This window comes from Erpetoichthys calabaricus, chromosome 17 (assembly GCF_900747795.2).
Source record: "Erpetoichthys calabaricus chromosome 17, fErpCal1.3, whole genome shotgun sequence".
Lineage (NCBI taxonomy): Eukaryota > Metazoa > Chordata > Cladistia > Polypteriformes > Polypteridae > Erpetoichthys > Erpetoichthys calabaricus.
The window spans coordinates 60,821,223-60,837,583 of NC_041410.2; the positions used below are offsets into that span (position 1 = coordinate 60,821,223).

The window sequence follows — 16,361 nt, forward strand, 5'->3', positions numbered from 1 at the left end:
TTGTGACAGGCCGCCCTTTGCAGTGGCAGAGGGAAGCCCCAAAGTCAGCGGGGATGACGAGAATACAAGCGGTCCCAGTAGTCAACCCAAAGACAGAGGCACGAAGGACACGGAGCGGGTGCCGAGGTTTCGGCAACCAGGGTGCCGGCTGAAGCGGGGAGCGTTGGCCCCTTTCTGAAATGAAAGACACCAGACAGTGGAGCCAGGGCAACGCCTCTGCCCGTGTCAATTTTATTTCTTATAGGACCGGATCCTGGACGACAGCAGTGTGAACCCGCTTCATCAGAAACCTGCCCTCGCAGGACTGCCTGCTATGCCCGATGGGTCTTCGCTGGCGGTGGGGCAGTGTTACAGAATGCTGGGGTTCTTACCCAGCCGGGACGCCTGGAAGGACCGGAAGGTGACATTTATATCTTCCGGGTCACAAGGGGGCAACCGCCCTGGGTTAGGAGATGACCACGGGAGAGGAGCGAGGAGGTTCCAACCCATTGGGACCCGTGGCCACCGCCAGGGGGCGCCTTAAGCCTCATGGAACCCGGGAAACGTTTACTTAAGCCACACCTGGGAAGATGGAGGAAGAGCCTTCCATGGATGCCCAGAGTGCTTCCGGTGCAAAGGGCAGCACTTCCGCCACACCAGGAAGTGTTGCCGGAAGAACGTCACAAGGCACCTGGAGCACATCCGGGTAGAAATAAAAGGGGCCACCTCCCTACAATCTATGAGCTGGAGTCAGGAGTGGGAGCAGTACAAAGCTCCCATGAGGAGAGGAAAGGCGGCCACGGACATTGAAAGAAGCCCGGAATAGGGGTGATTTGGTGCTGGGAGCACTGTGTGCTGTGTGAGACTGTGTATTGTTGGTGCTTAATAAACGTGTGCATTTTATAAAGATGTGGTTTCCAACTGGTGGTGTCCGGGCAAGTCTCACAACAGACACACATATATACTACGCAACAGACTGAAGTGCCATTAAAAATGTACCCTTCATTCATTCCAGGCTAATTCAGAGTTGTTACTCTTCATCCAAATCCTCACATTTGCAAAGCCCATGCACACAGAAAAAAAATTGTGCAAACTGCATACAGATAATGGCTTGGTCATGAGTAGAACTTATTCTCACTGCAGTATATACAGATTATAATACAGATATATTTGTATTATTCGCGGTGGGGCTAAACTAAAAGTGCCTTTAAATGTACATTCATTCTAATAAGGAGTTACTTTATCACAATTAGTACAGTGATATGTTATTTTAGGTTGTAGAATTAGTTATCCTCACACCATATACAGAATATTTTTATCATTAAAATGTGTATTTATCCACAAATATGGTACTTTTTCTCCCCGTTTTAGATAACCCTTTCTATGTTTTGACACAGTGTGAATATGTTATATTCAAAAAGTGAATTATTGAAAATATTTGTGTGGGATCACATAGCACATATAAGTTGGTTAAATTTTTCTTTGCACAAAAGTATCTTTTTTTTATATTTATTAATTAAAATCAATGGTCTCTAAAATTGTAAAGCATTTTATTGATATCCCCAAAATGAGTCAATACATGTTTGGTGTTAGGTTAGTTTAAGTGTCTTACACTAAGCTCATAACATAAAAAGAACATTTCTTAGTCAAATATTATAGTGAAAGGATTGCTCTTTGCAGTATAAATAGACACAAAATTAAATGTTGGTTTTTGACACAATTGCTTTTGGTGTTCACAAAAAAACAGTACTTTATTTGCATTGAGGTTGTCCTGTTTTATACTGTAATTACAGTAATATGACTTGAACTGATTATGGTTTAAATAGATTAGGTTGAAACTCTTAATTTTATGAATAGAAAAAACAGAGTAAATCATAAAGGAAGCCATCTGTTAGGAATTGTTGTCCAGCATTTTAGACAACACTGAATGAATACTTCAGAAGAAGGCAAGTAAAGAAACATTTTTGGTGACTGTTTCCATGCCCCTGGTTTTGACTAGCTACACAGCTTCCTCTGATTGGTTGGTAAAAAGTGATGTAACATTTCCATCTTTCCAATGTATGATGATGTTGCCTTCTGTAAAATAGTCAGGAAGATTTGCTTTAAGTGCCATGTTTATTGAATCAGCAGGATCAGCTTCTGTGCAAGAGGGTAAAGGGTGCTTGCCATTTATTGCTTGATTCAACATTTTAACTTTTTCTTCACCAGCTGATGATCTGTATTTTGCTATGCTCTTCCTATTCCTAGAAAAAGAAGATCTCAGTTTAAAGGCTGTGAAAATCACAAAGACATATTATTATATTGCAAATCACTCTCCAAGCAGATTTAATTCGAATTCTTAAATCAGTTACATTGCAATGTTGTAGAATATCCATGGGGATCTTCACAATTTGACATTACAATATTTACTAAACGTTAAATGAACGTCATATTTTGAAGTTACGGAACATTACATTGAATGTCTGAATTCTAGTTAAAACGTTTTATTATGTTCTTATCAGTCTATAGGTTCTACTATCCCCGTTATGTTACGGTACAAAATGTCAGCTATTGCTATAAAGCCTCACTAGGATAAACAGCAGGAATATCTGACATATGATTACTTTATATTTATTTAACATTTATCTTTACTTTTAAGAAATGAATTTTCTGCTGACAGAGTGAGAGAGAGAGAGAGAGAGAGAGAGAGAGAGAGAGAGAGAGAGAGAGAGAGAGAGAGAGAGAGGTTGGGAAGCAACCTGGATTGGGACCTGAGTGCAGCGGGTGAAACCTCAGCACCACACTGGAACAGTGTGAGTTTTTTTATGGTGGCTGGAGTACCAATCCTGCTACTAACCTCCAAGTTTTCCCTGTAAATTGGAGGACCGGCTTGCAGGGCTAAATGCAGATTAATGCAATACCCAAGACAAAGCAATCTGTTGGGAATTTAACAGGTAATTATTTTAAGATATCGATTTAGAATATTTTATCTTGGTCTTTTTTTTAATGAAGTGTCTGAGGAGAACTCAATGGAACACTACATATTCATTAATCAGTTGTCACTTTGGTAGGTGAAATTTATTTATTCATTACAGGGAGGCATATTGTGGATGCTTCAGGCATTTGTCAGGAAAGTAGAATGGGCAGGATGCCACTCCATCCTTCAGTACTTTTGTGCACATTCTCACCAATTATCATTTCACTGAAATCAAATCCATTTCGGAACTAGCCAAGTTATGATTTAAACCCCTACATTTGTGTTACTGTTCTCCTAATCCAGGTTCATTAGTTCACGAAAAGCATAATAGAATAATAATAAGAAATGGAAACAAGTTATTCTTTTTAGTAATACTTTCTCCCATAATGCTTGGCAATTATGCCCTGGATCAATCTCTTTCACTGTGGAGAAAGATTTTCAAATATAAGTGTAAAATTTACTCCTAACCACCTTTGATCTGTGACCCCCTTGCTCCTGTGCTCAGTTCAAAGTTAGTTGATATCCTCAATGTTAATTCTGTTTATAATTAAAAACATTTCAGTTCTGTTGCTCTTAATCACCATTTGCATAAATTAAGAAAATACAACTCTTTCAATTCCTCTTCATTAGTTATACCCACCAGTCCTGGAATTTGTAGATCTTCTCTGGAGTTACTTCAGTACTGTTACATCTTTTCTGGTATATTGAGGACAACACTGCACACAGTTCTCCAAGTACTTTGAAAAGAATAAAACCTCCTGACTTTCGTTCTACCCATCAAGATATGTAATCCTAAATTATTATCTGGATGTAGATATTGAAGAGTATGTTATGACTCTTAAGTCTATCCCATTTGATGTACTTTCAGATTTCGAACGACTCATGGTATAATCACATCTATAATTTTTATATCCGGTAAGTAAATATTTACATTTATCTACAATAAGCACATCTCACAAATCTAGCATACTGGGTTGGGTTATGCAGCAGTAAGGATTCTTACATGTCCTGCTGTTAAATGGGTTTATACTTTAGTTTTGAACTGATTTTAAAATTGTCCTTTTAACTTTTAATGGTATTAATTGTTTAGCTTCCTTTCTTGTTGTAATTTTGATTCATCAGGATCTCATTTGTGGGTATTTTTACTGTTATTAATATTTTTCTATCCTTATGACTGTGACTTTTTCCACACTTTTTTGGACTTTTGTATTGCAGGCACTGTTGATGGCAGTTAAGTTCTGTTTTCATTCATATGGTTGCTGGTGTAGTGACACATGACATCATTAGGCAAAATTTTTAAATATTGGTAGCCTGTTTACTCATTTATCCATTAATTGCACCTGACTTTATTTCAATTGCAATTTCATGAAGATTTCATAACCCTCTGCCATCATAACGCTTTCACTTCCATAGCTTAGTAATACTATGACAAAAACTTGAACTTTAAGGTCACAACATGTAAGCTTACTGTTCCAAAGATATACAAAATTATTACAGATATCTGAACCTTTAGGTGAGAGCACCCTTACATTTAGGGGACCTGCAAGAAAACCTGAACAGCACACCATGAGTCTAAGATTTTAAACCAAAGCAGAGGAATCACAAATTTAGATTTGGTAACTCCTCATGGAATAAAAGATGCTCACTTGTTCCTTTTTTGTTTATTAATTTATATCTTTTTTACTACATCTATTAACTTTAAACATTATTTTATTCTTTTTAGGGTGCCATTTTAACCAAATGATATTGCAGAATATAGTACAGTACTCTCCTTATTCATCACACTAAGTACAGTATATCCTTATTCACAGGATCACCGTATAATAAAGTAAGGTTAAAAAATGCTATGTAGTTAATTATTTAACTGTTTAAATACCATACATTTAAACACCTTAGTGGTGAACTTAACAGATGTGTAGAAAACACTGAAGTATTGAAATGTATTTACCTGTTTGCCATTATGCCTATTCCCAGAATGAGGGAACCCACCAGGAGTGACACAAAACATAAAGCTAAAATTGCATAGGTCCAGGGAGAAGCTGTGAAGAGTAGAATAAATCAAGTCATGGTAAAAAAAAGAGCACACTTCATTGCTGGAATGCATATTATTTTAATCTAAACTGCATATATTTACTGTATATTGTTAATATATCATGTTGCTGAAATGCTGTTATTTTCAATAATGTATGTGGAGAATTTTCTTTATATCGTATTTTTCCTATCAACACACAATGGACTGGGACCTTATTCATGGTTGGTTCCTGCCTTACTCACCATGCTATAAGAATGGACTGCAGTCACCAGAACCTTGAAATGCACTAAGTGAATTAGGATAATGGGTAAATAAAGGGGTGGATTAATGGACTTTGGGGAACTTTTAATGTAGTATTGTTAAAAAGTAAAAAAAATCTCTACTGGTCCATCACAATTCAAAAAACAGTAGACAAAAAAATTTTTACACAAGAGAAAAGAAAGAATCATAGTCTAAAACAGGCCAATGTCAAAAGTCAAGAAATTGTTAAACTAAAATACCAAAGTCCAGTATGCAAACATAAAATTCAGAATTTAGAAATACACCTAAAGTTCTGTCTAAAAATGTATTGAATTTGCTAAATGCAAAGATTATGTCCAGAAACGTTTCAATAACAATAGCACACATGGCCCCACCATGTGCATGTGGTCGGTCGCATTGCAACTATAAAAAATACAACTCTGACAAACACACAAAATGGCAGACTATGATTAAAAAAAATTAAATTAAAAATTATTCAAAAGGTGAAAATTAAAAAATGAACAAAAAATAAGGGTGGATCTGAAATCTGCAAATCCTCAAACCATAACACCTATATGAAGTCTATCTATTGGCTTTTTTTTAGATTCTAAAAGAATGAAGAAAATGATACAAAGTTCAAAAAAAGATTTCAACCAATAAAATTCATCCCTTATTTAAAACCTTTTCAATATGTGAAAAGCTCAGTCATCCGGGAGGGGCTCAGAGTAGAGCCGCTGCTCCTCCGCATTGAGAGGAGTCAAATGAGGTGGCTCGGGCATCTGATCAGGATGCCTCCTGGACGCCTCCCTGGTGAGGTGTTCCGGGCACGTCCAACCGGGAGGAGGCCCCGGGGAAGACCCAGGACATGCTGGAGGGACTATGTCTCCCGGCTGGCCTGGGAACGCCTTGGGATTCTCCCGGAAGAGCTAGAAGAAGTGGCCGGAGAGAGGGAAGTCTGGGTATCTCTGCTCAAGCTGCTGCCCCCACGACCCGACCTCGGATAAGCGGAAGAGGATGAATGGATGGATGGATACTGCCTCATTGCTGCACAGTTGTAGATTCAAATCATAGCCTAGTCACTGTCTTTGTGGAACTCTCCACATATCCATATGTACTCCACTTTTACTCCTGCATCCAAAGACATACTATACATGTTAATCTAAATTTAAACCATAAACTATAAACTAACCCTGTATGAGTGAACATTGGTGTGTGTGTGAGTATGCCCTCTGTGGACTGGTACCTCATCCAGGGTTGGTGCCTCCCTTTTTGCTCAGCATTATCAGGACAGAATCGAGCCCCAGGACCATAACCTGGTCATCTGTAACAGATGAATAAATGAATACTCAAATTAATTAACAAATAAATTTCTCTTACCATCTTCCACACGGTAAAACCAAAGCAAATATTCAATTTCTGCACTGTCCTTTTCCACAGTTACCAGGCTACTTAAAATCAAATCAGGATCTGGCGTGGCCATATCTGAATATCTTGTATTCCTATGAGCAAAAATAAAGTTAACCATTTAACAAGTTCATAACATTTTGTATGTTACAGTTCCATATTTATTTCATGCATTGGAAATAATGGAAATGTTAAATAATGAGCAATACAATGGACATTTTTAAGGCTGGAATAAACTATTTTCCACTACCAAAACAGGCATTCTGATGTGAAAGAATATATGTTCAATTTACACTGTATATGTACTGTATCTAGTCAGGGATTATATTCTGCTCTGTGAACTTTTAAATCCTATCACTAGGAAAATCTATGTTGTTAAACAGTTTCATACTTATTATTTTCTTTAAGGTGAAACCAAATCTGTATCTTTATAGGTACTTATTAAGTATATCATACCTATAAAATATTTCCACAGGGGGTCAGTAGAAGTCTGTGATGGTAAAGGAGGTTCAAGTACCAGCAGATACTGATAAGACAATTAATCAACTCTGTAAACAATGAAACTGGCAAATGTTTGCTAAAGGTCGCCAGACATGATCTAACTATTGTTGGTATTTTTCTTCACAATATTTAACTGGTGGTGCTCATGCAACAATATATAAAATTATAGTTAACCACAATAATAACAAAACTTCTTTTATCAAATAGTATAAAACTATTTACAAAACTGAGTAGGATGTACAATGCCTTAAAAATAAATCCAAATGTGTAATTATAAACCTCTAAAAGGTTTCTCTTGAAGAGTCTCTTATTCACTCAGTGGATGTAAATATTTCTTGGAAGCCAATACAGTTACCACTTGTGTGTGTTTATGTTTGTATGTGTGTATGTAAGGATATGTTCTGTTGCTTATATTATCTAAAGAAAGGAGCCAAATGTGACTATGAATAACTCTGCCAGGAATGAGTTATTGGTGTACAGGTCCTTTGTTCAAATTATCAAGCTTTTCATGATAAACATAGCAGACTTCAATATTGTTTAGCCAATCTGTGGCATGTTGGCTCGTAACCACGTCTTTAATCTCCTCAGTCAATGATGCAAGTACAACTACCAACAATATGACTAGAGCTGTTACCTGATCAAACAATGTAGGAATTTGCCAAGCAAGTTTAAGCATCGTTAATTCAACATGCCAACTCTGAGGCAAAATGGTTCTTTTTTAAATGTAAATCTTTTTAGTTAGCCAATAAAAGGTGTCATTTTGCTTGGCTTTTCTCTACATTCATAATGGCTAACACGGTACAACACCCTAGTACTACATTTCCCCAGAAAAGATTTCAAGGCAGACTGATGATAATTTGTTTTTTACCTTTTAAGACTAAATGGTTCAAGGATAGAAATAAACATATATGAATAAAATAAGTTAAGTTGCATTTTATACTCATTGTCTTCCTATTTTTCTCTGCCAGAACCAGAAGTAAAAAAAGGAAAAGGGCTCTTTTTCCACAGGCAATTGTTGTTTTGAAACCTGTACATGTTATTCACTTGATATACTTAAACAGTTGGAGTCTCCATGTATATACTGATATACATTATTAATTGTTTTAATGATATAGGCAGGCAGTGTGGTTAACACTCTGGACTTCAAACCCTGTGTTTATGGGTTCAAATCTTGTTACTGAACACTGTGTGATCACGATCACTTCATTTGCCTGTGCTCCAACTGGAGAAAGGTGTCAGCTAAATAATAATTTACAAATAGTTTTTTGATCAGCTGTCTTTATAATGCTTTTAGACTTAAATTCTCCTTTTCTTGCTTTTGCTTATAGAATTCTATTACACAGTGAGTTAGTTTATTTATATTTATTAAGTAATTTTTAATCAGTGCAGAATTCTGAAGACAGTACTCACTTATTTCCATCTGCAAGGTGCCACACAGACTGGCCTTATGTGTATCACTCAAAACCTCAATTGATGATGCCCAAGAAGAAATAAAATGCACAACAACTAAAGACAACAAAGTAACATGAGGACACAGCTTGTTTACTTGAAGAACAACCCTTTTTAAATACTTCCTGTCATCAGATAGCCCAGAAAGTAAATAAAAAGATAACTGAAAGACTAGTGTAAATTGTATATAATTTATTTAAACATGTTATGTTTTAACATAATAGAAATGTATTTAAAAAAGATTGGACATAGAGCACCAAGCTTGCTGCAGCAGAAAGAGAGAGAGACATATCTAGATCAACTTCTGACCAAGGCTCATTATGATAATAATGCAGACTCTTGCCAGTGTTAAGGAATCACTAGCCATAACATGGGCTATGTCACTTGTTCCTGCTGGATGCCTGTATCTTACTTGTGTTCAAGAGCATAAAGGACGGTAAAGATGCCTTAGTGGAGTGAAAGCCATGAACGTAAGGTGTTATGCTTGGGAAGTGGGTCAACATCTCTTAAAGAAGACAGCAAGGGTTGACCACTGCTATGACTTGCTTTTACCCAATCAAAATCAAAAGAACGTTTTTTTTATCCCAGGAAATAGACCAGTTTAAAAAATTGCAAAATTAAAGCATTTCTGAAGGTGTGGGATCTTAGAAAGATAAGTTCTTTCATTTGTGTCAAGCAAATATAACTTTTTAAAAGTTTTATTGGCAGGCTGTTTAAATCATTTACTTGCTACTGAACAGCTAATTTAAGACATGGCATCAAGGATCATAAATGCAACAAGTACTATGACCAAAAAACTCTAGTCACTGCAAGTCAACCCATTAGACAACACAGGCAGCTGCCCAACGTATCATCTTCGGGGGGTACTGATTTAACAAGCGAGTTTTTCTTTATTTTAGATGGTGTGTGCCATGTTCTATATATTTCTTGCTCCCTTAAGAACACAGGTCTTCTGCAGCCGTGGCACTAAGTAATGGCACAATCGGGGGGAGGGGGGATGTGTCAGTACTGCTGTTAGGACTATATAGTCCCCCCTATTCCCATCAAAAAATATATTGCAAGTGAAGAATGGAATGTTTCAAAATGTTTCAAAATGAAAAGGCAAAAGTCATCAGAGAGAAGGAAGAAGAGGAGAGGAAAACTAAATACGTATGTACATACATTCTACCATTGCATAAATTGGGTTTGTTTTATCACTACAGAACTATTGGCATAAATGTAAGTTAAATAAGCTCGCTACATTAAATAATGGATGTGTAAAGTTTGCCTGCAGGCTGTTAACTACCTGCTTGTACTTGCTGTAGCTACCTGTATTTTCTTTTCGTCATATGCATAATGGTGCTATCTAGACATTACAGATATCTCCAAGTTCTGAAGTGGTCAGAAAGGTGTTGTTAATGAAAAGATTTCACACTCAGCCTGAAGTTACCGTAATATCATAATAGTTATCTAATTGATCCTACTACCTAAGCACTCCCTGACACTCTTCTCCACCCACTCCATCCTGCCTGCACTCTCTTCTTCACCTCTCTTCCACACATCTTCATATTCTGTGCTGTTGAACTCAAGTATTTAAACTCATCCACCTTCACCAACTCTACTCGCTGCATCCTCACCACTCCTCTCACCTCCCTCGCATTTACACACATGTATTGTGTCTTGTTCCTACTGACCTTCATTCCTCTCCTCTCTAGAGCATATCTCCACCTCTCCAAGGTCTCCTCAACCTTCTCCCTACTCTCGCAACAGATCACAATGTCATCAGCAAACATCCTATTTCACGGGGACTCATGTCTATTCTTGTCTGTCAACATTTCCATCACCACTGGAAATAAGAAAGGGCTCAGAGGTGATCCCTAAAGTAATCTCACCTCCACCTTGAATGCATCCGTCACTCGTAAAGCAGACCTCACTACTGTCACACTTCCTTCATACATATCTTGTACAACTCTTACATACTTCTCTGACACTCCTGACTTCCTCATACAATACCATAACTCCTCTCTAGGCACCCAGCCATATGCTTTCTCCAGGTCCACAAAGACACAATGCAACTCCTTCTGGCCTTCTCTGCACTTCTGCATTGAATCCATGGTGCTCTTTCCTGGCATGAAACAATACTGCTGCTCACTAATCATCACCTCATTTCTTAGCATAGGTTCCACCATTCTTTCCCATAACTTCATGCTGTGGCTCATCAAATGTATCCCTCTGTAGTTACTACAGCTCTGCACATCCCCCTTATTCTTAAAAATTGGTAGCAGTACACTTCTTCTCCACTTCTCAGGCATCCTCTCACTTTCCAAGACTGCATTAAACAATCTGGTTAAAAATCCACTGCCATTTCTCCTAAACACCTCCATGCTTCCACAGGTATATCATATGGCGCAACGGCCTTTACGTTTTTCATCCACATCATAGTTGTCTGTTGTACTTCCTGATTCACTATCTATACATTATCCAGTCTCATCTCTCTCTCTCATTCTCTTCATTCATCAGCCCATAAAAGTACTCTTTGCATCTACTCAACACACTCTCCTCGCTTGTGAGTACGTTTCCTTCTTTATCATTTATCACCCTAACCTGCTGCACATCTTTCCCAGCTCGGTCCCTCTGTCTAGCCAATCAGTACAAGTCCTTTACTCACTCCTTGGTGCCCAACCTCTCATTCAGCTCATCATACACCTTTTTAGCCTTCGCCACCTCTCTCTTCACTTTACACCTTATTTCCTTGTACTCCTGTCTACTTTCTGCATACTTCCTGACTATCCCACTTCTTCTTCGCCAACGTTACCTCTGTATATTTTACTGTATTTCCACATTCCTCTACCAGGTTTCTTTTTCCACCTCAGCTTCACCTTCAGATGTCACACCAAGCACCCTTCTTGCTGTCACCCTTACTACTTCTGCTGTAGTTGCCCAGCTGTCTGGTAAATCTTCACTGCCACCCAGTACCTGTCTTAGCTTGTCCCTGAACTCAACCTTGCAGTCTTCCTTTTTCAATTTCCACCATTTGATTCTTGGCTCTGTCCTCACTCTCCTCCAATTCTTGATCTCCTACATGAAGCTACAGACCACTATCCAATGCTGCCTAATAGCACTTTTCCCTGCCACCAGTTTGCAGTCTCTAATCTCCTTTAAACTGACCTTCCTGCATAGGATATTATCTATCTGTGTGCATCTTCCTTCACTCTTATAAGTCACCCTATGTCCTTCCCTCTTCTTAAAATACATATTCACCACAGCCATACCCATCCTTTTTGCAAAATCCACTACCATCTGACCTTCTGTATTCCTCTCATTGAAACCATACCTACCCATTACACTCCTCATTTCCTCTGTTACCTTCATCAACATGTCCATTGAAATCTTCTCCAATCACCACTCTCTCACTTAGGTATACTCTCCAACACTTCATCCAACTCACTCATGAAATCTTCTTTCTCATCCATCACACACTCAACTTATGGGGCATATGCACTAACAACGTTCATCATCACACCTTCAATTTCCAGCTTCATAGTCATCACTCTGTCTGACACTCTTTTCACCTTCAAAACACTCTTGACATACTGTTACTTCAGAATAACCCATACCCCATTTCTCCTCACATCCACACCATGATAGAACAATTTGAACGCACCTCTGATCCACCGACCCTTACTCCCCTTACCAGTCAAACTGCATCTTCACCCTCTTCTTCTCCTTCTTCGGCCAACAGTATGCCAATTTCTACCAGCACCCTGTTGACTAACAGTACTGGTGGTGGCACTTGTTAACCCAGGCCTTGACTGATCCGGCATGGAAATCTGCATTGTTGTCCACATATTGATCTGGCAAAATTTTACCCCTGATGCCTTTCCTGAAATAACTCTCCCCATTTATCTGGGCTTGGGACTGGCACAAAGAAACACACTGGTTCATGCATCCCCTGTGGCTGGGTTATATTAGGCAACTGGCAGTATTACTAATAATATAACTGACTACAGCTGCCTTTCTGCTAAAAGTCAGTTTATGTAGTTTAGTGCTGAAAGTGTTGTGACTTGGCAACATAAACATGGAAAAAGGGTGACAGGCCTCCAAAAAGACCCACAAACCAAATCTTCACTGGCCTGCCACTAGATATGCCTCACCCTAGGAAACCTGAACCTAAACTCCACAGGAGGGCTTCTGCCTACACAGGTATAAAATGGGAGACTAGCTTTTAAAGTTCAAAAATAAACTTTAAATTTCCCAAATACACCCACACATCCTTCAAGGATGAGGGTAAATCATCGGAACTCTGGCTTGAAAAGACAAGGCCAACAAATAATCTTTATAAATCTCTCTGTTATAAAAAAAAATCTTGGAAAGGAAAACCAGGGAGACGAGACGTGATCTTCTCGGAAGATACTTAATAGACTCGCGAGACGAGATTGGCCACGGACCGTCTCGCGGGGATGTGGAACATGAGATTCTTGCAAGACACGCCCTACTTACAACCACTATCAAATAAGACCACGGGCAGCAAAACACTCAGTCGTGTAAAGGCATGTAGCAGACACAGATCCTGTGCTCTCAGCTCATATAAAGCGTATAAGGACAATACATTCTAGATGAAACATCAATGACTAAGCGAAGAAGAAAGAGCAGTGCGGAGAAAAGAGACCCAAAAGCGTTGGAGAGAAAAAAAAATGCAGATAAGAGATTATGAAAGCAGCCTTTTTTTTTTTTGAGTGACTGTTAGGTCCGATTGAGGGAGGGCGGAGTACAGCACGGAAGACTGAGAGCAGGGTATTGATTGATGTGGTAAGGGGGGAAACACAGGATGGGAGGATGGGTTGGAGAGGGTGCTAGAAGGCTGTGTTTGGGGTTACTTGATTGTTCAAGTAAAACTTTTATGAGACTTTACCACGCCTGTCTGTTTTTTTTTTACTTCTTCTCTTTTTGAGCCGGGCGTGGAGGTTGCTACAGTATCAAAAAAAGATAGTAAAGATTGCATTAGCACAAACAAAAGGAAATTATTACTCGAAAAAAGGCAAAATAATCATTACAGACCAGGGGGGTATTTTTCGTATGTGGATTACTCATTTAGCTGGCTGTAATTGTTGACGATTTGGCCTGATCCTGGATCTGTCGGTTTTTTGAAACTCTTGCTGGATGTGTTGTCATAGCAACACATCCAAATCCTCAAACCTGCTCAGAGCAGGTTTGTTCGATGTAAACAAGGATTAGCTCACACACTTAATCAGTGTTCGTGCATGGAATTCATTAAGACATTGCTTCACCGTACATGAATGAGCGACCAATTGATATCGGTAAGCAAATTATAAGGAGAGAATTTCATATAGAGAGGGTTTTGCGCGATCAGCAAGATCCTTTATTGCTCCCGGAGGAAATTCTTTTCGAAAGATACCGCTTTAGCCGAGGGGGAATATTATATCTCAAAGATTTATTAGCACCTTATATTCGAAGTCAAGGTCTCACCACCACACAGACAGTATACATTGCTTTGATGTTTTTTGCAAGCGGCACTTTTTTTATATACTGTAGGCAATGCGGAAAATCTATCTAAAAGTGCAGTTTGTCAGGCAATTCATAAAGTCTGTTTGGCTCTGAAATATTTCCTTTGGGTTTTCATAGTGTTTCTTGGACACCTGTGTGTGCAGACCATAAAAGAGGCGTTTCATGGCATTGCAGGTAGGTAATACACAGGCAAAAACACCCACAGTTCCATGAAGAATCTCACAATCAGCCTAACATTCTCATTACCCAGGATTTCCAAATGTGATTGGGGCACTGGATTGTACGCAGATCCGAATAATTAGACACAGTGTCTTCATCAAATATTTGGCCTTCGTCAATATCTCGTTGGTCAGAGACAGGTTCTAGGGATATGACATTATCTTCAACTAACCCAACAAAAAAGAGGGCTATATGGAACATACCTATAGCACACATCGATGACAAATATATGCAATGAGGATCCTTTACCTGAAATGAAGTGACCACTGCATCCTGCCACTGGTTCTGAGGAGGAGTTTCCCCCTGGAATGCCCTCAGAAACAGGCGATGGGCATTTTGCTGGATAGCCAACTCTTCTGCAGGGGTTAGGTCTGCACCGCGTGGACCTCCACCTGTTTTTTGCTTGTCTGCCTTCTTATTAGTTTTAGAATTAATGTTTTTTTATATTATATATGATTCTTTATGTCAACAATTCTTTAAATAGTTATATACCAATATTTACCAGTTTGAAGTATATTCTTGTACTTCACTTTAACCTGTTCCCATGTTCTCCTTGTGCTCACGTTTGATCTGAAATTATGACATATTAAATATGAATTTACATGCATATTTAATATATTAAATGTGAATTTCCCCTTGGGATGAATAAATTATCTATCTATCTAATTAATCTGACACATAGGAAATGAAACGCTGCATTTAGTAAGTACAATGCACACTACTTAACGTTTAATTTCTCTGCCACATTTTGCCAGCTGTCTTTTCTGGTTTGGGCTGCTTTTGCATTGTTGCCTTTTGTGCATATTAAATCTTGAAATTCTTCATGTCCTTCGAATTTTCTCTTGCTCCGCTTGTGTGAAAAAAAAAATGCGCCCGTTCTTTTGTCATTTTGTTGTAGCCTGTCAAAGACTTGCTGATCATGTTTTCTAGACTCAATATATATGGGCTTTTCACTCAGAGCGGGCGCACACATTCCTCTCTGATGATTAGATCCAACTAAACTAATCTACTACACGGCTACGTTTGAAAAACCGAGTTATCCAAGATGAGTTTCACTGGCATTAACTCATCCAAGATGAGGCATCTGATCTCGGATGATTTAAGCGACGTACGGAAAATACCCCCCAGGTGTAACTGAAAAAATAGCAGGACAAAGCGAGGTCAGAAATAAAAGACAAAGAGTAGAAAACAAAGTAAAACATCATAAAGAGGTTCAAAAACGAGGGGATGAAACGCATGCAGAGCAGGTTAAAGATAATGAAAACAGTGAAATTCAAAAGACACAAAAAAAATGTAGGCACGATATATATGCAGAGCAAGTTACAGAATATAAAAGCAGAAAAATTCGAAAGTATCAAAGAAAGATAAAGATTGCATTAGCACTAAAAAAGAGAAATTATTACTCGGTGAAATAATGCAAAGGCGAATAGAGATCGAATATATGGACATAGGTGATATGTAAGAAGTATAGAAATACTGTAAGGCTTTGAAGTTTAAGTCAGAGACTTGTAGATCATCTAATTCGTGTTGCCATCAGGGAAAAGTAGTGTTTCTACACAATGAGGAGGCGTATCTAAGAGAATTAAAAGATTTGATGTTTGGGGAAAGTGAAATCCACAAACAGTTGGTCAGTCATTTCCAACCATCCATCCATCCATCCATCCTCTTCCGCTTATCCAAGGTCGGGTCGTGGGGGCAGCAGCTTGAGCAGAGATGCCCAGACTTCCCTCTCCCCGGTCACTTCTTCTAGCACTTCCGGGAGAATCCCGAGGCGTTCCCAGGCCAGCCGGGAGGACGTGCCCAGAACACCTCACCAGGAAGGCATCCAGGAGGCATCCTGATCAGATGCCCGAGCCACCTCATCTGACATCCTCTCGATGCGGAGGAGCAGCGGCTCTACTCTGAGCCCCTCCCAGATGACTGAGCTTCTCACCCTATCTTTAAGGGAGAGCCCAGACATCCTGCGGAGGAAACTGATTTCAGCCGCTTGTATTCACGATCTCGTTCTTTCGGTCACTACCCACAGCTCATGACCATAGGTGAGGGTAGGAACATAGATCGACCGGTAAATTGAGA

General features: G+C 39.0%; 1 protein-coding gene across 1 annotated transcript in view; it reads right to left on the reverse strand.

The window, feature by feature from the left end:
- Window positions 1–1,354: 1,354 nt before the first annotated feature.
- si:cabz01068815.1 (solute carrier family 51 subunit beta) overlaps window positions 1,355–16,361 on the reverse strand; it is a 59,281-nt gene continuing 44,274 nt past the window's right edge. The window contains exons 2-4 of the mRNA XM_028823576.2: window positions 6,585–6,706; window positions 4,884–4,974; window positions 1,355–2,222 (exon numbers count right to left, since the gene is read on the reverse strand). Coding sequence (XP_028679409.1) covers window positions 1,979–2,222; window positions 4,884–4,974; window positions 6,585–6,687 — 438 coding nt within the window. The 5' untranslated portion in view covers window positions 6,688–6,706 and the 3' untranslated portion in view covers window positions 1,355–1,978. The remainder of the gene's footprint in view (window positions 2,223–4,883; window positions 4,975–6,584; window positions 6,707–16,361) is intronic.